The sequence below is a fragment of the Phaenicophaeus curvirostris genome, chromosome 13 (genome assembly GCF_032191515.1).
Source record: "Phaenicophaeus curvirostris isolate KB17595 chromosome 13, BPBGC_Pcur_1.0, whole genome shotgun sequence".
NCBI lineage: Eukaryota > Metazoa > Chordata > Aves > Cuculiformes > Cuculidae > Phaenicophaeus > Phaenicophaeus curvirostris.
Window position 1 is genome coordinate 12,148,745 of NC_091404.1, and position 21,601 is coordinate 12,170,345.

Below are 21,601 nucleotides of genomic sequence, written 5' to 3' on the forward strand. Positions count from 1 at the left end.
AATGAGCAATTTGACAGAGCGCAGAGGATCTCCTCAAGGCATCGCTGAGCTGCACACCCACCGGCAGAACAGCTGCTGCAACAAGCCCTGTCCCTCCCTCAGCTGCCCATCTGGATCCCATCCAGCAGAGCGCCCAGCCCCAACAGCAGCCACAATCTGCACATGTGGCCTCCACCACAGCAGTTCCCCAGGAGGGTATGATATACCCCAAGGCTGCATGACGGCACAGGGGACCAAATCCCTTTGGATCACCCTGGAAAGTCCCATCACAGATGCAGCATGGGCGCAGGGCCAGATCCTGCGCTTCTCGATGCCCAGCGCTGAGCAACGAGCTTGCGACAGCAGAGAGGTGCAGGGCTGAGCTGCCCCCATGGAGAGGAGGGTGGTGGAGTGGGAGGGAGCCAGCCCAGCCAGTTCTTGCCATGCTCGGACTGCCTCCAAGCCTGGAGAAGCTTGCCAACCCCTCTAACATGACCCAAACTCAGCTCCCCAGCAGCTCGGACACCCAGGAATGGGTGAGGTCCCTTGGCCGGACACCACCCCCACTGCCCACAGAAGGGCTGGGGGCACATTTCCTTAGCACACGCAGCAGCCCCACAGCCACAGCTGAGCTCTTCAGACCCCACTGCCCCTCGGTGGGGAAATAAACCCTGCTACAGCATCCCCAGCTAGGCTAGACACACCCTAATGAGCAGCCAGAGGAGCCAGTGTAACCCTCCAGGATCAGCAAAGGACCCAGTGCTGGGGTGAAACACAGCTCAGAGAGGTCACTGAGGATGCTCTCTTTCCACACAGTATTTTGGGGACTGCTGGCTGAGCAACTGTGTCTGGCACAGCTCTGGAGAGAGGTGCCAGGTCACCCTGGAGCAGGAGGAGAGGAAAGGTGACCTCTGCACCTGGCTGTTTGGGGAGCAGGAGGACCAGCCCCATGGGAGCTGTGAGCCACCCCAGCCCCACTGGCCAGTTGCCCTTGGCTGGTCCCGCAGAACGGAGCATCCCTCCAGAGCCGCTGTGTGCGGCACCCGCCCCGTGCCGCACCAACAGCAGGGGTATTTTTAGCTTGGAAAAGCGCCACAAAAATCATAGAGAGACATTAGCTGGAGTTGGGACCAACGTCTCCATTCACCTTGCAATCTCCTCCAGGTCACCCTGCCCAGCTTAGAGAGGTGCTGGGTCCCGCTGGCACTGCCACATGAGCAACAAACACCCGCTGGGCTCCCCAGTATTGCCACCGTCCTGTCCCCTCCTCTCATGTCACGGTGCCGGCCTCCCCTAGGGAGCAGCCCCAGATCCTCTCAGCACCCCGTGGTTTTCCAGGTCCACTGGAGGGGATGTCCTACCCTGACTTGCTGGTGGCTACACACGAACCAAGTGCCTGCTTGCCCTGTCGAGACATGGTGGGTGTTCAGGCAGGGTCTCAGACTCAAAGCACCACACAGTTACTCACCCCTTAGCTAAGCATTTATTGCCTTGAGAGGATTATTTCTCCTACTGGGAAAGGAAAGCCCCCACTGCCCATCATACACCTTCTCTGGAGAAAGGTGAGCACCAGCAGAACGACCCAGCCAGCGTGGGCTCTCACACAGCTCCTCCATCCTCTGGATCCAGGCAGATCTGCGGCAGGTAAGAGTCTGGCCCCAAGGGAATAGTTTGATGCAGGCTCAGAGACAGCGGACAGAAAGGGAAAAAAAGGACATCACACTTTCTTCCCTCTCTTAGCAACGCCAGCTTCTGCTACCTGCACCTCTCCTATTAGCAGACCCTGACACAGTGATGGGGACGGTTTGGGGCTGGGATGGGAGCATCCCCAGAGAGGGCCTCGCCAGTGCTCACCCAGGGGACTGCACCAGGCTGGCAGCGGCTGCGCACACCCCAGCTCACAGTGTGGTCCTTGTCCCCCCTGGTCTTGCTGTCCCCACGGAGAGTGGCCACGGGGCAGCCTGGCGGTGGATGCCTCCGGGAGCCCATCGCTGGCAGCTGCCTGCTGGCTGGCATCTTCACTGTTTACAGAGAAACCACCTCATGCTCTGATTTGAGGAACATGGGGGAAAAGCCTGTTCTTGTCACTCCCAAAAATCCCCTGGCTGGGATGCGGTGCAGTGCCTGGGGTCCTCCAGGCATGGCTGGGCTCTGCTTTCGCAGCTCTTGCTTCATCGCCCCGATCCAGCTGGCAACAAATCAGCGCTGCCTTCACCTTCCCAATGGGATACTCGCTGCCTTCATTTTCTCAGAGCTTATTTTCAGCACCACTTAGCTCCTCGCAGCACCGGCTGCCCGCAGAGCTGCAAGGCAGGCAGGAGGGCTGTGGCTGCACCGTCCCCCGCAGCCCTGCCCTGCCACGTTGACTTCACTGGCCTCTCGAAGGGCCTTGTTAGCTTGGCCCTGCTGACCGCAGCACGTGTTGCTGGTTATCTTCAGAGCCCCTTTCCATGGTCACCTGCAGAACCAGCTCCACAGCCGCTCCAGCTGTCCCCAGGCCCCTCCATGGATGGATGCAGGCACGCCACGCGGGTCCCTCAGTTTCCCCAGAGGGCAGAAGGGATGAGGCCGGCTCCCATCCTCTCAGCAGTGTCAGATCAACTTAGCTTGGACAGTGTCTGCAAGAGGACCTGTCACGTAGTGTGCATTTGCTCCGTGCCCCTGGGCTCCAGATCCTGCCTTGAGCCTTCCCGAACCGTGGCCCCATAAACATTACTGGCAACGGTAATCGGAGGAGACTTCTTCTCCTGCTGGTGCTGGGAGAGCCAATGAGTGGGGACAAGGACTCCTGCACGCTGCTCACAGCTAAGTGCCCACAGCCTACAGCTCCCTGTCCTCTTCCCTGCACTGGACAAGGCTCCCCAGGCTTGGCTTCACACAGCCAGTCGTCCCTCACACCAGCTCCCTGCAGCAAACTCAGTGGAGAGCTCTCAAATTCCTGGGATGACATCCTGCTGAGGAGGAGCTGGTGCAGCCCCGAGCCCCTCACTTGCCCTGGGGAGAGCGGGCACACAGGGTACCACACTCTCACCTCAGGACCTCTGCAGCATCAGCTTCATATGGCAGCCCCTAGACATTGCCAAACTGTAATTAATACAATTAAATGAAATGAGGCACAGCAGGGTGAATGGAAACCTGAACGACATACCTACCAGAAACATTTAATCTACTATTTTCTCTGTTTTTAATACTATTTGCTTCCTCACAGATTGATCACAGATTTCCTAGGACTGGAGGCGACTGTGGCTCAGTTGGGTGGCCCTGTGGGACAGGGCAGAGTCAGTGAGCAGCCCCAGTCCCAGCCCTGCCAGTGCTGCCCTGGTTAACAAGCAGCTCCTCTCCCTCTGCCTCAGTTTCCCCCTCCCTGACAGCCACTGCAGCGCCCCACATCACGTAGACTGTCCCTCTTGCCCTCTCCAACGAGCTTCCCTGCACCTACTGCATGACAGGGTTGCCCACCTGCTGACCCCCTGGCAAGGTGAGCACAGGGGTCCCAGCAGGAGGGCTGAGCCCCCAGGTCTGTGCCCCTGCCTGCCTGCTCCCGGGGTGGCACTGCCAGGACAGGCAGGCAAGGAAGGATCCCAGCTGTTCCCATCTGCTTCATCCCGCTCAGACGGGCAGTTTCTCCAGGACACCCCTGCACAACCCTCTGATCCCAGCGCATCCCTCACCCCCGGAGCATCCCTTAGCCCAGCACATCCTCTGACTCCAGCACATCCCTCGCTCCCAGAGCTTCCCTCATCCCTCTCCATCCTTCCAACCCAGTGCATCCCTCAGCTCTCTCCATCCTTCCATCCCGGAGCATCCCTCGCTCCCAGTGCATCCCTCAGCCCTCTCCATCCTTCCATCCCAGCACATTCTTCGCTCCCAGAGCATCCCTTAGCCCTTTCCATCCTTGCATCCCAGCGTATCCCTCGTTCCCGGAGCATCCCTCAACCCTCTCCATCCTTCCATCTCAGCGCATTCCTCACTCCTGGAGCATCCCTCAGCCCTCTCCATCCTTGCATCCCAGCGCATCCCTTGCTCCCAGAGCATCCCTTAGCCCTTTCCATCCTTGCATCCCAGCGCATCCCTTGCTCCCGGAGCATCCCTCAGCCCTCTCCATCCCTCCCTCCCGCCGCACCCCTCTCTCCCCGCGCCTCCCCGGTCCCCTCTCGGCCGTCGGGGCGCTGTCCCTGCCCCGGTGCGGTCCCCGCGGAGCCCGGGGGGTCCGGGCGGCGGCGGGAGGAGGCGGGCACGGCCGCCGGAGCCCCCCACGCCCTCCCCGCCGCGGCGAGGCTCCGCCCGGCTCCCGGACCGGCCGCGGGCCGCCCGGACTATGAGGAGCGGGGGGCGGCGGCCCCGGTGCGGCGGGAGCGGGGGAGCCCCCGGCCGGGTCATGCCCGTGCGCCCGGGGCTGCGGCGGGATGGGCGAGCTCCGGGACGGCGCCCTCGCCTTCCTCCTCCTCCTCCTCCTCCTCGGCTGCCTCCTGCCCCGGCGCGGCCCGCTCAGGTGAGCGCACGGCGCGGGGCGCGGGGGCTGCGGGGGCCGCGAACCCCTCCCCAGCCTCCCCGTCCCCTGCCTTTCCCCGCACGGCACCCGGGATCTCTCCTGCGGGACCCCAGGCATCCCCATCCCCGAGCTGGAGGAGCCCCGGGATCCCAGCATCTCCCCCTCTGGGAGAAGGATCTCTCCTGCGGGACCCCAGGCACCCCTATCCCACACCTGGAGGAGCCCCGAGATCCCAGCGTCTCCCCCCTGGGAGAACGATCTCTCCTGCGGGACCCCAGGCATCCCCTTCCATACCTGGAAGAGCCCCGGGATCCCAGCATCTCCCCCTCTGGGAGAACCTCTCTTGTGGGACCCCAGCTATCCCCTCCCCGAGCTGGTGGAGCCCCGGGATCCCAGCATCTCCCCCTCTGGGAGAAGAACCTCTCTTGTGGGACCCCAGGCATCCCTTCCCACACCTGGAGGAGCCCCAGGATCCCAGCATCTCCCCCTCTGGGAGAAGAACCTCTCTTGTGGGACCTCAGGCACCCCTTCCCACACCTGGAGGAGCCCCAGGACCTGCACCACCAACCTCTATCCGGACCTCTCTTCAGGGCTGCTCCAGCCAGAGCGCTCCCAGCCCAGATCCAGAACTCCCCATGGGCTCTCACAGCTCCCCTGAAGCTGACTTCACCCCCAATTCCCCGCAACCCTAACCCAGCACCCCCAGGACCCACCAGACTTTCCCCCTGCAACCCCAGCCACACACAGCTGGGCTCTGCTTGTCCCCTGCCCCAGTGCTGGGTCCCCAATGGTCCCCAGGCCAGCTGGGGACCCTCACCGTGGTGGGATAAGGAGTGAGCCCAGCCAGGTGATGGTCCTGGCAGGTCCCTCTCCGGTGCTGCAAAGCCCTTGTGATGCCCTGACACTCCCCTGGCTCAGGGAGTTTGAGGCGGGGGTGTCTCAGGACAGTCCCTGACCCAGCTCAGTGGGTGCCCCAGGGCCCATGGGTGCAGGAAAAACTCTTGGCCCACTTGGGTGGAAAATTCAAAGCTCCCAGCACCTTTTTCTCCTCTCCAGCCACAGCAGGTGCTATCTGTGACAAGGAGGGATGCAGGGCAGGGAGTGGTTGGGGGGCTGCAGCGCCCCTGAGCTAAACCCACTCTCCCTCCCAGCACTCAGCCAGCGCGGCTGGAGCAGCACGGGGGAACCGCAGCGTTTGTGCTGAGGAGGGGGGGAAATCGTGTCAAAATGTTATCGCTTCGCATGTGAAAACTGTTTGTCTCGGGGTGGCATCATTAGGCAGACACGAGCATCTTCCATCCCCTCCGTCCTCTCACTCCGCAGAGGTGCTGAGCTCCAGGGCCAGGTTAGTGTCAGGGTCCCCTGGGGCAGGCAGTGCTCGAGCTGGGGAGCTGCAGCCAGACCTTGGGAAGAGCCAGGACCCAGGGGCTGTGTGCCAGCGTGGTCCTGCCAGCGATGCTGCCGGAGGCGGCTGCACCCAAGGTGTTCCCGCACCCTCTGCGCATCCCAAGGTCCAAACGTCGCTGGGGCTGCGGATCCGCTGCTGCTCAGCCAGGCAGCTGAGCCTCTTTGAGGAGCTGCAGCAGCGCCAAGGGAGCCTTCCTTCCACATGCTCTAGGGAAGAACCCTCAACCTCTTCTCCAGTGGAGGAGGACATGGCTCACAGCAATGTGGCAGGCAGAGGCCTGACTTAACTCCTTGTTATCCTGGCCCCTCGCAGCCCTCCTCCCAAAGGTGCATCTCTAATGCAGCTCCTGGAGGGGGAATTACTCCCAGACTTTTGCTCTTGGCCTAGACCAGTCTTGGGTACTGTCTCCAGTTAAGGGAAAACCTGCCTGGCTGGATTATTTTGGAATGGCCATTGTGACTGTTTCTAGCTGGCAAGGCTGCACATAAACCCCTCCAGGATGAATCTTGCTCCCCTGAGAGGAGGTAGGATAGAAGTGTGTTGGAAGGAATAAGGAGGTAGGAACAAGGACCCCAGAAGGTCTCAGCTCCCAGCATCACCCTCTTTGTGTGATAACGGAGTTTAGCTCCAAACAGGAGCAGTATTCACCTGGGCATGGACCTTGCAGAGTTCTGAGGCAGCGCGCAGCAGCACTAGCAGTGTGCTCAAAGCTCTCTTTGTGTCTAGAGGTCTCCGGCTGCTTCCTCTCCACCACAGCCACAAGCCTGGCAATGTGGTGAGCGAATGTCTCTCACATTGTTCCTTGAAATGATTATTATAGACTGACAGAAGGAGAGAAACTGGCAGGCTGAGATGCATTCACAAAAATATCCCCTCCGAGGTCAGTTTAAATAAGTCTCCATCATCGATGGGAGCGCTGCGTGGGAGAGCTCATGTCTGCTCTGCACCACGGCCAGCGTGCAGGTGGGCTTTGCTGCTTCTCTCCTGCCGCATTTTCATGGCAGGAGGGGTTGGAACTAGGTGATCTTTAAGGTCCCTTCCAACCCTAACTATTCCATGATTCTAAGGTGTCACAACCCCTCCTTGCTCACACCAGACCAACCCCATGGCTCAGGGTGTGGGGAGGTGTGTGTGTCATAGAATCATAGAATCGTAGAATCATAGAATAACCAGGTTGGAAGAGACCCATCGGATCATCGAGTTCAACCATTCCTATCAAACACTAAACCATCTCCCTCAGCACCTCGTCCACCCGTGCCTTAAACACCTCCAGGGAAGGTGACTCAACCCCCTCCCTGGGCAGCCTCTGCCAGTGCCCAATGATCCTTCCTGTGAAAAATTTTTTCCTAATGTCCAGCCTAAACCTTAAACCTCCCCTGGCGGAGCTTGAGGCCATCCCCCAAGCACCCTGAGCCATAAATCTGTGCTGGGTAGGGTATCAACATTTGCTCAACAACTCCAGCTGGGGCTACTGATTGAACCCAGGAGGGAATCTCCTCGTTTTCCTCCTCCAGCACCAGCACAGAGCCCAGCTGCCACCTGTGAGGCCACCACCCGCTGCGCCCCATCCCCACTGCAGCCCTGGAGCTGCGAGGCACCCAGCCCCAAATGCCACATCAGGTGACACAGCAGGCAGGGACTTCGCGGGCAGGGGGACAGGCAAAACATGAGCTCTCAGGCTGGCAGGTGAAGGGGGGAAGCTCCCGGGATCACAGCAGAAGGAGGAAAGGCTCCCGGGGTCAGCATGCTGACTCCGTACTGGAATGGACGTGGCAAGGGCGCAGCTACCTCCCCGGGGAACAGCTGGCAATCCCCGGGGGTGCTGAAATGCACCTGCAGACCCCTGGGTGCTGGCAGGCAGCTAACCTGCCTTCTCTCTGCCCTGCAGGCTGGTCTCAGGGCGGGAGGAGATTAAAGCTGCTTCCCGAAGCTCGCCCCAGCCCATGTCACCCTCTGATTTCCTGGACAAGCTGATGGGACGAACGTCAGGGTATGATGCTCGGATTCGACCCAACTTCAAAGGTAAGGGGAGGGCACGAGGCTCCCAAACCTGGCAGTGACCCACACTTACGGATGTCAAAAAACAGGGAACGAGCAGGTACGGGTCTAGAGGCCGGACCCCATCTCACGTCCCTCCATCCTTACACCTTGCCCAGAGTCCTGGCTGCCCCTGCGATCGCGGCGTCCTGTGAATCCCTGCTTTGTGCAGACAGCCGCAGGGCTTGCAGAGTGTGCTGGGTTTCACCTAAGCGCCTTGTGAGGGTGGTTCCAGTGGGCAGGGGGATGTTCGTGTGCGTTCATCCATGCGGTGTGTGCAGGAGATGGGATCCCCACATGAACCCGTGTGGTGCACGTGTTTTCCCGGCCGGCAGTGAGAGGAGGCTTCACGCTGTTTTCCAGGTCCGCCCGTCAACGTGACGTGCAACATCTTCATCAACAGCTTCGGCTCCATCACTGAGACCACCATGGTGAGGGTTTCACCAGTGCTATGGGCTCCTCTCCCAGTGCCTCCGGGCTGTCAGTGGCTCTGCCAGGGAACGTGTGTGTCCCGGTGCCTGAGCTTGTGGTCACAGGCGTCCTGGGAGCCCTTCTCCAGAGCCAGCCCTTGCCCTGTGCTAGGGACATGCTGAGCCATAGCAAACAGCTGTGGGTTTTCTGGCTCTGTGAGCTCTGTGTCCCTGCCATCCCCAGCCCTCTCGGGTGCACGGGGAACCCCTCCAAGGAAGCCCCGGAGCTAAAAATTCCTTATTTGTGCTGCTGCAAAGCCTTAATACCATTATCCATCACATCAGTCCCCCACAGAGCCCTGCGAGGAATGCTGTAGGCAGTAGCTACTGGTCCTCCTCTTCCTTCTTCTCCTCTCAGCTGCTGGGGTTTTGGCTTTTTTAATTTCCTCTGATGCCGACAGTGTGGGAAGGCTCCTGAGCTGCCCCTGCACCTGCAGGGCTGAGCCTCGACTGAGAGACCCCCTTCCTCTTCCTCCTCCTCCTCCTCCTTTGCCTTTTCTTCCTTCTCCATCTCCTCCTCCTTCTCTCTGAGCACCACAGGGTGCTCCCAGCTGACGCAGTGCTCTCTGCACCAGGACTACCGGGTGAATGTCTTCCTGCGGCAGCAGTGGAACGACCCCCGCCTGGCTTACCGCGAGTACCCTGACGACTCCCTCGACCTCGACCCCTCCATGCTCGACTCCATCTGGAAGCCAGACTTGTTCTTTGCCAACGAGAAAGGGGCCAATTTCCATGAGGTCACCACTGACAACAAGCTGCTGCGCATCTTCAAGAATGGCAATGTGCTCTACAGCATTAGGTAGAATACTTCTCTTCTGGAGCAGTGTCCGAGTGGGAAGACAAAGCTTTCCTCCCATGAGGCAGCTTTCCACCCCGCCTCTGGCTGACCCTAGCCCCCAGCAACCTCCTCCTTTTCTCTGCCTCCTCTAGGCTGACACTGATCCTGTCCTGCCCCATGGACCTCAAGAACTTCCCCATGGACATCCAAACATGCACTATGCAGCTGGAGAGCTGTGAGTACCTATGGGGTTTCAAGCTGTGCTTAGTCTCGTCTCGTCCCGTCCCGTCCCATCCCATCCCATCCCATCTCATCCCATCCCATCCCATCATATCTCATCTCATCCTAAAGGCCGGTGTCTCCCTGCTTCTGAGGGAGGTGAGCAGGAAGGAGCAGTTATTCAGGGTGAGGATGAATGGGGTGCATGTGCGCCCCTATCCTATGTCCCCCTCCATCCTCTCCAGTTGGCTACACCATGAATGACCTCATCTTTGAGTGGCTGGAGGAGCAGGAGGCCGTACAGGTGGCAGAGGGCTTGACACTCCCGCAGTTCATCCTCAGGGATGAGAAGGACCTAGGCTATTGCACAAAGTACTACAACACAGGTGAGCACCCCCGGGACCGGCTGCCTCCCCCTGCCGTCGCCTGGGGGTCCCTTTTGCCCACTGGAGCTGTCTTTCCCCACAGGCAAGTTCACCTGCATCGAGGTGAAGTTCCACTTGGAGAGGCAGATGGGTTACTACCTGATCCAGATGTACATTCCCAGCCTGCTCATTGTCATCCTCTCCTGGGTCTCCTTCTGGATCAACATGGATGCGGCGCCAGCCCGAGTGGGCTTGGGCATCACCACTGTGCTCACCATGACCACGCAGAGCGCCGGCTCCCGTGCCTCCCTGCCCAAGGTCAGTGCTTGCTCCATGCTGGGCTCCCACCCTGCAGCCTGGCTGGGGCACCTGGGCTGCCCGCTACCACCCCCAGGGGCAACCTTTTCTTGGGAAAGGCTCCTTAGCCTTGCCAGCTGGGATACCACATGTGCTGATGGGGAACAGGGTGCTGCTCAGCTGTGTGAGCTCTGGCCCGTGTGTTCTGAGATGGCTCCTGTGTCTCTTGGCAGCAGGGTGAAACTGGTGGGGGGGACAAGTGAATCATAGAATCACCAGGTTGGAACAGACCCATCGGATCATCGAGTCCAACCATTCCCATCAATCACTAAACCATCTCCCTCAGCACCTTGTCCACCCGTGCCTTAAACCCCTCCAGGGAAGGTGCCTCAACCCCCTCCCTGGGCAGCCTCTGCCAGTGCCCAGTGACCCTTCCTGTGAAAATTTTTTTCCTAATGTCCAGCCTAAACCTCCCCTGGCAGAGCTTGAGGCCATTCCCTCTCATCCTGTCCCCTGTCACTTGGGAGAAGAGCCCAGCTCCCTCCTCTCCACAACCTCCTTTCAGGTAGTTGTAGAGAGCAATGAGGTCTCCCCTCAGCCTCCTCTTCTCCAGGCTAAACACCCCCAGCTCTCTCAGCTGCTCCTCATAAGGCCTGTTCTCCAGCCCCTTCACCAGCTTTGTTGCTCTTCTCTGGACTCACTCCAGAGCCTCAACAGATGCAAGGTGAGATGCAAGGCAGTGGGTTCCTCAGCCCCCTCTTGCTCTTGCAGGTCTCCTACGTGAAGGCCATCGACATCTGGATGGCCGTGTGCCTGCTCTTTGTATTTGCCGCCTTGTTGGAGTACGCAGCCGTCAACTTTGTCTCCCGACAGCACAAGGAATTCATGCGCCTGCGCCGGCGCCAGCGGCGGCAGAGGATGGTGAGTCCCTCCCGCTGCCACTATCATGACGTCTGCCCATCCTCAGCCGCTGAGGGGACAACCTGGGGCTGCAGGGCCAGTTTCTCAGCAGCTGTCGGAGCAGGGCTCGTGCTGGGCTGTGTCCCACCACCTGGGGCTCGCGACCAGCCCCTCCAGCACATCAGGGATCCATGGGCATCGCAGCCCTTCTGCTGCGTGAGCAGCACCGTGCTCAGCACCCGTGGGTGCTCCAGGCTAGCACAATCACGCCCAGGGTGCCTCCTCCTTCTGCTGGAACATCCTTGGGCTCTGCTTCCTCTAAAAAAGCAGACAAACAGTGAGAGTGGGGGAAATGGCTTTTCCCCTTACCTGAAGCCCCAAACCCAAGCTCCTCGCTGTGCCACAGTGGTGACAGGTGCTGAGTGATGCATCGGGGTGGTGAAACCCCAAGGGGACCTGGTGGCACCTTGCAGGCAGGGTCTGTGCTGCAGACAGAAGTGCAGCAGGGCCTGGAGAGGCAGGTTCCCACACTCGTGGGACAGTGCTCCCCCCCATCAGCCCATCAGTGCAGGCATTAGGCCTGCGAGATGCTCAGGGAAGGCACGTGGCTGCCCCACTCTCATTTTCTTGCCGTAAGCATCAGACCTCCATGGAAAACATGAGGACACGTACACACCATGCAGGCTTACGGTGCCCTGGGCAGCCAGATCCTTCAGTATGTGCTGAAGACAGATCTGGTGTCTGGGCACTGTCGGAGGGGCTTCCCCGCAACGCGGAGCCCTCGTCCCCCACCATCCCCATCCCAGCACCCAGAGCCGCTGTCCCCAGGGCCAGGGCAGAGCCATCGGTCACCCACTGTCCTGTTTCTGTTTGGTGCACCCTGTCGGATGCCAAAAGGGCCTGAGCAGCGGGACGGCCAGCCTGGAGTCCCTGCAGCAGCTGAGCGTCCAGTACGGCAGCGAGCACACCTACGCGACGCTCTCGCAGCTCTCCAGCTCCCGGGTAAAGCACGACCCTCCGGCAGCCCCCCCCATGCAGCGCAGCGCACCCCCAGCAGCCTCACCCCTCCCTCCCCAAAACAAACCCCCCAGAATCCATCCCTGGAGGCCAGCAAGAGCCCGTGGAAGCAGCAGAGCAGTGGTTTGCACAGAGCATGTGCCCATAGGATGGGGTTGCCACTCTCTGGGCTGAAAAGAGACTTGAGAGAGGGATAGGAATGGAGCAGATTTGCCTGGAGACACCCCTTGCCCGTGCCTCAGTTTCCCCTTCCGTCAAGCAGAAGCAGCACAGCCTCTTTTCCCAAGGTATGGGTGATGCCTGAGGAGATCACTAACCACTCCTGGGCTGCCCAGTTCCCCAGGCTGTGTCCACACCTCTGGCAGGGTGAGGGCTCTGCCTGCCCATTTTCCTGGTGCAGGCAGGTTTGAGGCACTCACGGCTGCCGGCGGTAACTCCAGTTGCTCGTGGCACACTGGCACTTTGTATCTCCAGGCTCCCAGGCTCTCAGGCTGGCAGGGAGATGCTGGAGGACAATCACAGCTCGAGGAAAGAGATCAGGGCTGGTGCATCCTTGCCTCCCCACCCAGCCAGGCTTTCCCCGAGCTTCCCCTCTGCCATAACCTGCCCTTGGATGCCAGGAGAGGCTTCCCAGCTCCTCGCAGCAGGCTCCCTTGCCCTCCACTTTTCACAACCCCCAAGCACCCACCGCTGGAGATGAGGGCACAACATCCACCCAGCCAGGGCAGGGAGGGGGAGGCTCTGCTGAGCCCAGGAACCATCTGGCAGCTTAATCCAGGCCAAGATATGGTCGCCCTGAGGTGGAGGCTGCAGAGCCACCCCAGGGTGCTGCTGGCAAGGCACTGGGTGCAGCCAGGAGTACCCTGGGTTGCTGCTTGGTCAGAGCAGAGTCCCACTGCCTGCAGCTCCCACGCCAGAACTGCCTGATGCAAACACAGCCCGGGTGCCACAGCATGATGGCAAATCCCTCACACAGACTCCACAAACCTGGGCCTGAGGAGCTCCTTGTATCCAGTCGTAGTCCCCAGTAAGGGCCCCAGGGCTGCCCCAGTGCAAAGAGACCCAGCTGGGAGGACCAGAACTCCCAGTTTGCCATCTTCTCCCCCCAGTGCCCGGGCTGGGGTTGCTGTCTCCCTGAGCTGAGGAAACACATCCTGCCTCCCAGGGTACACAGGGCACCCCACCTCCCCCAGCACCGTGTCCCCCAGGGTGGCCACAAGCACTCAGCCTGTCCCAGGAGATAAAACTCCACAGCAAATGAGAACTAATCTCAGCAATTTGAGCTGCTGCTGCTCTCCCTGCTGAGAAATCTTGCTTAGCCGGCGTATTGCTGAGTTAAATAAAGATGCTGGGGCACAAGCTCTCTGCATGAGAGCCCCCTTGCCGGCTGAGCGCTTGTGCAGGCTGACCTCAGCGAGGAGGCTGCTCTCTGCAGTTTGGAGGGCAGCACGGGTCGGCGATGGCACTTGGGGTCTGTCACCTAGGCTTTGTGCGGGCATGGCATTAGGTGAGGGGCTGGCCTGCAGCGTGCCCTGGGGGAAGAGACCCACCACAGCCAGATACAGCACCAGCGGGGCAGAGAGAGGATGGGTCACGGAGACAAATGCGTGGCCCAGGAGCTCGGTAAGAAGCCAGATATGCAGCCCAGGGTTTGCAAATGCCAGTCCCTCAGCAAATCTTTGTGCACACAACCCCCCACCAAGGATAAAAGAGCAGGATGAGGGAAGTCACTAATGATGTGCAGCTGTCAGTGGAGAGAAGTGCGGGCACCACTGGCTGGTACCCAAGGGGCCGCAAGGCAAGCACGGCTGTGCCATCAGTGATGGGCTGTGACCTGAGAGTGAGGGCAGGCACCTCTCGCAGCACTTCTGCGGGCTTGATATGGGCATGCAGCCCCCTGCCAGAATCAGGAGAAATGGGGTGAGCAAGGGCAGGAAGACCAGCAGGGAGTCCAGCTCTCTCAGCCTCCCTCCTCTGCTGCACTGGGAAGCCCCTACCAAGTAGCCATGGGGAGAAATGAGGGTCAGGGCCCTTGGAGGGACTGGGAGGCCCTGCAAGCCCTCATGGTTGCCAAGCTCTGCACCAGCAAGTTGCCTGTCCCCTCCTATTAACCAGCACAGCATGCTTTCACCCTGCAGAAAACACAGCTGCTACATAAGTGCCTCCACCTCCAAGATCCCTGCACCTCAACACATCCTGAACCCCTGTGTGCTCTGCACCCCATTGCACCATGAACCCCTGTCTCGGCATCCCCATGCAGCCTTCATCGCTTGCATCCCCATGTGCCCATCTCCCCCCTGCCCAGTTCACCCCTGTGCCCCCGGCTGCCGGAGAGCCGGGCTTCCCAAGCCCCTAAGCCGGAGCTGGGAGGAGGCTGGGGCGGGGGGGTCAGTGTTGGGCTGCCAGGGTCAGGGTTGCTCTTGGATGCACCCTCAATACACGCGCAGGGTGACGAGGCAGTCGGTGAGTGCTCCTCCCGCACCCCGCTGCCTCCCCATGCCCGCAGCCCGCTGGCCCGAGGCTTTAGCCTGCACACTGCAGGCTGTCTGAAAGAGCACCTTACCTTGTGCCGGCACTTACGTGATCGTATGACCTGGCGGGGTTCTGTATAGAACACGCAGCCTCCAACGCCTGCTCGCCGTGCAGTGTCAGCACCCACGGGGTGCCCCAGCTGACAGCCTTTCCCTTCTCCAGGAGGAAGAGCTTGTCCGTGAGAGCCGCTTCTACTTGCGAGGCTACGGGCTGGGGCACTGCCTGCAGCCGAAGGACGGGGCTGCGGAGGGTCCTGGCATCTACAGCCCCCCGCCAGCCAGCATGCTGCTGCGGGAAGAGGAGAATCTCCGCAGGCGCTACATTGACCGGGCCAAGCGCATCGACACCATCTCCAGAGCTGTCTTCCCCTTCACCTTCCTGGTCTTCAATGTCTTCTACTGGGTGGTCTACAAAGTGCTGCGCTCGGAGGACATCCACTCGGTGCCCTGACTCCTGGAAAAGCACGACTGCTTCTCCGTCTGACCCTGCCATGTGCCCGGGTACCACAAGCTCAGCCAGAACCATGTTACCCCCTGTCCTGGGGCAGCAGTGCAGCCAGGCTTGGCCTTGGACGCTGGACATGTGTCAGCCTCCATGTCCCTTCAGATGCCAGGGCAGTGAGCAGGGGCATCGGCAGCCTAGATCCCCGCGGTCAGCTGGAGAGAGGGACCCCTCCTGCCTCCTGCATGGTGTCACCCCCAAGTACCCAGGGATGCTGTGCTGCTGGGGGGATGCTGTGCAGCCATGGCCCAGGGGAGCCCCTGGGGCTTTGGGATGCTTCACAGCAGGTGCCCAGGGAACACCACCAAACACCCTCCACCTCCCCGCACCTCCCATGTCAGCCTGCTGCTCTCCAGGCTGCCTCACTGAGCCATGAGCCACAAGCAGCCAGGTGAGAGGTTGAAGTCCTCTCTCCTCCCCTGGCCAGGAGCTCAGTTGCAGGAAACAGCGGGTAGCATCCCTGCCTGTGCCTGAACCTCGCGGGGTGCTGGCTATGGCCCCCCCAACCCAGCAACGGACAGGGCTCCTCCAGCCCCCAGCCAGCTCCAACGCGCAGCAAACCAGTGGCTCGGCGATGCTTCCCTCCCCGCAGAGCCCAGAGCTGCCTATGATGCCCACAGCTTCAGGTAGGACTGTGGCAGGGACGCTGGGAAAGAGGCTCCATCTCCTCCAAGAAAACACTAGCCCTGGGCAAAGCAGCATGTGAGCCCAGTCCCACTGACAGTGAAGGGCGCAAATGGCCTTTGCAGCTGCAGAGGGAAGCTGGTTAGCACTGGGGAGCCAGCGCTGCACTACGATAGGAATGGTTGGACTCGATGATCCAGTGGGTCCTTTCCAACCTAGTGATTCTATGATGCTACCTGCAGGACAGGGCCCACAGCCCGTCTTCCAAGGGAGAGTTTTCAGGATAAAAGTAGTGGGGACAGCTTGGCCAACCCCTTTGGAGGAGCAGAGTGAGCAGTGGCATCCCCAGACTGCTGCGTTCCCACAGCACCACAGTGCCAGCAGAGGTGCAAATCATCCTGTTCCCCAGCTTTCTCCCCACCCTGGCACCCAGGCACAGTGTCCCCTGGGCAGGTTCACCCCTGCTGCTCCTCCATCAGGGAGAAGAGCAACCAGAACCTCGACAGGACAAGCTCAGCAAGGCTTCCAGCCCTCCAGACCTGGATATCCTTCATGCTTATCAGGAAATAAAAGCAGTAGGTGACGTTTATTTAAGTCCTACAGAGAGAAACGTGTTGATGCTATCCTTTCCCTGTGCTTACAGCTCAGCCCAGGGGGCTTATGGCCCAGCGGGGTCCATCCTCGGGTGCAGGAGAGGGCCTGGGGTCTTCCATGCAGAGCAGGATGGAAATGGGATTTGCTTCTTTCCTTGGAGGCTATGGTGCCATCATGGCAAAATGAGGCATCTGGTGACTTGTGGGTCATGGTGAAAGTGACCCTGCAGGGCAGGGAGATGTGGGTGGGAGGCCAGCACTGACTGCTGAAGCCAGACCCAGGCAGAAATCCCCTGACGCTGCTCCTCGGGCAGGCAGTGCTCTCTCCCTTGCACAACTCACCAGAACCAAAGCCCTGCACCCTCTGGGCACCCTGCAGAGTGCTCGACCACGTGCACCCATTTCACAGACGGGGCAAGGGGAGGAGAACCAACACTAGCCCATGGCTAGGACCACCAGGACAGGCCAAGCCAGCTCCATCCCACTGCTGCCTCTGTGCCAGCCTTCCCCGCTGCCGGGGTCCCCGCGGGGCTGCTGTGTGTCCAAGTCTGGCTTTCAAGACAGCAGAGGAAGGGGTGCACCCAGTCCCCCGAGGCCAAACTCCGAGATGTCAGCGCCTGGGCAGCATCTGCGAGCGCTGGACAACCCAGCCACCCTCTAGCAGTGAAGGGCTTTTTTTAAAAGCATAGATCTGCGTACGCAAATAAAGCCTTTCTGGGATTTTCAGTGGTGTGCTGGGGGTCTGTCTCTGCTAAGGACCCTGCTGCCAGCTCCAGCTCCCGGCAGGACCCCCCGTGTGTGGGAGGGATGTGGGGATGAGGGCACAACAGCCCTGTGGGGACAGAAGCCCTGACCTGCAATTATGCCCAGATATCATTACTTCCACAGGCGATTTTTGTGACATAACTGGTGGCGACTGTCATGTTGTATCTCCCGCATGGAAGATGCCAGCAGGGCTGGCCAGGAGCCTCCCACAATATCCCAGCCCCAAACTTCATCACCCTCCTTGCCTACCCAGCTCTGTGGGGTGCTCCCTGTGGTCACCCCAACTCTCTTCCATTCCATCCAGGCTTGGCTGGTGGACAGGACCCAAGATGGGGCAGATGCGGGGCTGGCCTGGGGCTCGGACCCCTGAACATGGGCGAGCACCCTGACTGGCAAGTGTCCCTGCGCGGTCCATTTGCGCTGGCTGGCTGGGCCAGCGCCAGCTTTACAGAGCTGCCAGCTGTCCCTGGGGGGCTTACGCCAGCCCTGCGGTGCCATCCGGGGCCAGCGCCTTTGTCCCCAGCTGGCGCAGAGGCAGGCAGAGCCCGCAGCTGAGGGCCGAGTGCCCGAGCAAACATCAATCTCCTTCTGTCCTCCTGGCCAAGTTTCACAGACTGGCTCTGTTGGTACCTTGCAGCCCCATCACCCACCCAGTCCCATCGGCACCTTCTGTGGCAGGGAGGAGAGAAAACAAGGTGCACCCATGCCGGTTTGGTGCTTGGGTTGTTCTTTAAACAGGACAAACCAACCCCTCCGAAGGTCTTGCTCCTGCCCCCACCCCAAACCTAGAGAGACATAGCCAAGGGCAGAGCCAGGAGGTGTTTCACACAGTTTCTTCACTCCCTGCTCTCCTTTCTCTGCCTTGTTGAACATCACATCTGGGCACCTGGCTTCTGTTTGGAGACAAACACTCGGTCAGCCCTAAGCTACCCGGCTTCAGGAACAGGCACATCCTGGAAAAATGAAAAGGGTAAAAGCCTAACACATCCTTCCTAAGATAAAACCCCTGGCACCCATGCGCTGGTCGCAGCAAGGTGAGGGGGCCTCGCTGTCGGCACTGCACTAGGAGAGGCATGAGATGTGTGCTGCCCCACAGACCCTTGCTGTTCTGGTGGCCCTGGGAGCAGCTGCAGGGTCAGGAGAAACACTCAGACCCCATCCGTGGTCCTCCCAGCAGCCTGGTTTTGACCGGGAGCTGCTGGGACACCCATACAACTGCAGGGCTGTCACTGCCCTCCGGCACGCAGCTCCAGCAGGTCCCTCATATCTTGGGGACAGTGGCAGCACCCAGGGTGGGGGTGATGAGCCCCCAGGTCACAGTGTAGCCAGGGGCCAGCCCTGGTGGATCTGTCCCCCAGCAAAGCCCACAGCCTTCAAACAGTCAGTTTTCCATTTCTCACCCAAGGCTGTGCACTGGGGGACACATCCCAGCCACCACAGAAAGCGGCAGCGGGCACAGGACCAACAGCCATAGCCATGTTATTTGCTAGTTTAAAGGCAAGTTAATAGAGTTACACCAGGTTAGCAGGACTCCCAGACAGTAAAATGAGCATCGTTGGTGCTGGCAGCTTCCTGACAGCCTGTCAACAGCACGCCCAGGGCGGGGGGGCCACGGGCACACACGGGTTTGGGGCAGCACAGCCCCTCACCAGCCCCAGGGACTCTCTGGGACATCTGCGTGGGGCCAAAAAAACATACCTTTGGCTGGGCGCTGCAATAGCTTGCCAGCCAGGCCCCCGCTCCACCAACCCCAGGGGCCCTGATCCTGCTGAAGCTGAGTTCTGACGCTGTGGATGGCAGCATCGGGGTGCCAGACCTTCCCTTCCTCTCCGCTTCCCTCAGCAGTGCCTCCTGCTCACATCCACCACCTGGAGCTGTCCTGGGGCAACACCAACAGCCAGAGGTTTAGCAAACAACCCTGTCCAGGTGGACCCAAACCTGAAGGACAACACGCACCACGCTCGGTACACCGGGTTTGGAGCCAATTCTCAGCTACAGCTCTGCTAGCGCTGCTCCCCAAACAGAGGAGCTCCAGAAGCCCCCAGCAACACCTGCCATCTAAGTTGCAGCATCACATCACAACCCGTCACCTCCACTTGCTCAGAGGGGCTTCACCAGTGCTGTGCCAAACCACACGCTGTGAGTCCAGCCTTCACCGTGCAAGGGAAGCCAGACAGCACACGCAGGCCATGGGGCACCCCACATGCTCCCCAACCCAGGAGGTGTGGACACCCAGAAAAGGGCAGCAAGGGAAGGCTGGAGCCCAGGGTCTAGCAGGGATCAGCCCTGCAGCACTCCCAAACCCTGGGAATACAGTCTGGCTCTGGGCTGTGGTTTTGCACAAGAAAAAACAAAGTGATGAGGCTTTCCAGCCCCAAAGTGGCTTGTTTTGTCTGACTTCAAAAAGCCTTTGCGCTTCAGCCCCTCAAGGGGCAGTGGGAGGACCCCAGCACTGAAACAAGGAGCAATTATCAAACCGCAGGCTCTGAAGAGCTTTTGTTCCCAGGATGCGGCAGAGCAGGGATCGGAGGACACCTAGCGAGACGCCTCGATGGTCCCATGCACCAGAAGCCAATGTCGCCTGGCCCTGCAGCTTTCCCATCCTGCTCCCCTCCTCCTGCTCCAGTGGGGCTGCAAGAGCTGGTCCAGCCCTGGGGGAGACACACAGGGGGAAGAATTGGATCCTCATTTCCCACAGCTGCTTTAGCAGTGAGAGCATCTGTGTCTCCCCAACAGGCCACCAGTGCTGGCAGTGCTGACACCTCCAGCAGGGTGAGGTCCAGCAGTGCTCACAGCTGTGCGACTCCTGAAAAAAAACCCAGGGATTCAACCTGGGGCTGATCTCAGAGATGCTGCCTGGAAAGCAGGTGCCCCTTACGGCTCTCTGGGTCCTGCTGACACCAGCACTGCTCCTGGCCAGAGGTTCTCATCTCACCCCTCACCCTGGTCAAGCTGGGCAATGCCCAGTGAAAATGACTTATCCTTGTGGCTGAACTTGTTTGAAGAGATCTGTGTGGGCAGAGACGCAATGGATCCAATCCCCTCTTCTGGAATCCAAACAGAATCTCCCCAGGAACAACTTATACCCATTGCCCCTTGTCTTTTCTGTGTGACTCCTTGTAAAAGGGAGTCTCCACCCTCTTATATGGCATTATCTTGTCTTACGGCACAAACCATCACGGCCTTTTTGCATCCAAGCTGTGCTGGTCCAACCTTTTCTGGGAAATGCCTACTGTATTCGCACAATGTCCACACAGTAAGAGTAGCAGCCACAGACACTGTACCGTACCCTGGATGCTATTAATCACAAGGTCAAGTGAACTTAATACAAAGCTTTCACAAGATAGAAAAGAGCAACAAAAACTTAAAAGCCCACAACAGTAACAAAACCACCGTTCACAGCAGCCTTGCCTCCCCCTACCAGGTTCCCAGGACCCAGCAGCAGGAAGAAGGTGCATGCACAGGCTCCCAAAATACCAAAGAAGCTGGCAAATAAACTCTCTATTAAGACTTGTCTTGGAGTTTTAGAAAGCGAGCAGCCTTTATCAGGCCTGGGCAACACGAGGCAGTGATCTTCATCAATGTGTGCAGCGAGAGCAGAGCTGGGACAAAACGGATTTCCCACTCACACACGTGTGGATCTGCTGGAGGGCAGGGAGGCTCCGCTGGACCGGACTGCTGGGCTGAGACCAACGGCAGGAGATTTAACAAGGCCAAGTGCTGGGTCCTGCACTTGGGGCACAACAACCCTGTGCAGCTACAGACTAGGAGAAGTCTGGCTAGAAAGCTGCCTGGAGGAGAGGGACCTGGGGGTGTTGGTTGACAGTGACTGAACATGAGCCAGCAGTGGCCCAGGTGATCAAGAAGGCCAATGGCATCTTGGCTTGGATCAGAAACGGCGTGACCAGCAGGTCCAGGGAGGTTGTTCTCGTCCTATACTTGGCACTGGTGAGACCGCTCCTTGAATCCTGTTTTCAGTTCTGGGCCCCTCACCACAAATCACAGAATCACCAGGTTGGAAAAGACCCACCAGATCATCGAGTCCAACCATTCCCATCAATCACTAAACCAGCCCCTCAGCGCCTTGTCCACCCAGCCCTTAAACACCTCCAGGGAAGGTGACTCAACCACCTCCCTGGGAGCCTGTTCCAGTGCCCAATGACCCTTTCCATGAAAGATTTTTTCCTAATGTCCAGCCTAAACCTCCCCTGGTGGAGCTTGAGGCCATTCCCTCTCGTCCTGTCCCCTGTCACTTGGGAGAAGAGCCCAGCTCCCTCCTCTCCACAACCTCCTTTCAGGTAGTTGTAGAGAGCAATGAGGTCTCCCCTCAGCCTCCTCTTCTCCAGGCTAAACCCCCCCAGCTCCCTCAGCCGCTCCTCATGAGGCCTGTTCTCCGAGAACACCACAAGAAGGACGTTGAGGCTCTGGAGCGAGTCCAGAGAAGAGCAACGAAGCTGGTGAGGGGGCTGGAGAACAGGCCTTACGAGGAGGCCTGAAGGGAGGTTGTGGAGAGGAACGGCTGGACTCCATGATCCAGTGGGTCTTTTCCAACCTAGTGATTCTATGACTCTATGGAGATGGCGGGGGGGGGGGGGGGGGGGGGGGCTGCGCTGCGCGGTGACCC

The 21,601-nt window shown here is 59.7% G+C and overlaps 1 protein-coding gene across 2 annotated transcripts; it reads left to right on the forward strand.

Moving 5' to 3' along the window:
- The first annotated feature begins 4,385 nt into the window (after positions 1–4,385).
- Positions 4,386–15,492, forward strand: LOC138726084 (glycine receptor subunit alpha-4). Of its 2 annotated transcripts, XM_069867506.1 has the most exons (10): positions 4,386–4,471; positions 7,768–7,901; positions 8,280–8,347; positions 8,962–9,185; positions 9,317–9,399; positions 9,629–9,769; positions 9,852–10,066; positions 10,817–10,966; positions 11,843–11,947; positions 14,657–15,492. In XM_069867506.1, the coding sequence occupies exons 1-10, from the start codon at positions 4,386–4,388 to the stop codon at positions 14,942–14,944; spliced, it is 1,494 nt and encodes a 497-aa protein (XP_069723607.1). In that variant the 3' UTR covers positions 14,945–15,492. The 2 variants fall into 2 exon arrangements, with proteins under 2 accessions (XP_069723607.1, XP_069723608.1); XM_069867507.1 differs by lacking the exon at positions 11,843–11,947 and having other exon boundaries at positions 4,409–4,471.
- Positions 15,493–21,601: the final 6,109 nt, after the last annotated feature.

Bases quoted from the DNA above. Each gene is read 5' to 3' on its own strand.
- LOC138726084 (XM_069867506.1), top strand. From the start codon at position 4,386: ATGGGCGAGCTCCGGGACGGCGCCCTCGCCTTCCTCCTCCTCCTCCTC. The intron at 9,770-9,851 runs GTGAGCACCCCC...CTTTCCCCACAG, and splicing joins CACAAAGTACTACAACACAG to GCAAGTTCACCTGCATCGAG. The intron at 10,067-10,816 runs GTCAGTGCTTGC...TTGCTCTTGCAG, and splicing joins CCCGTGCCTCCCTGCCCAAG to GTCTCCTACGTGAAGGCCAT.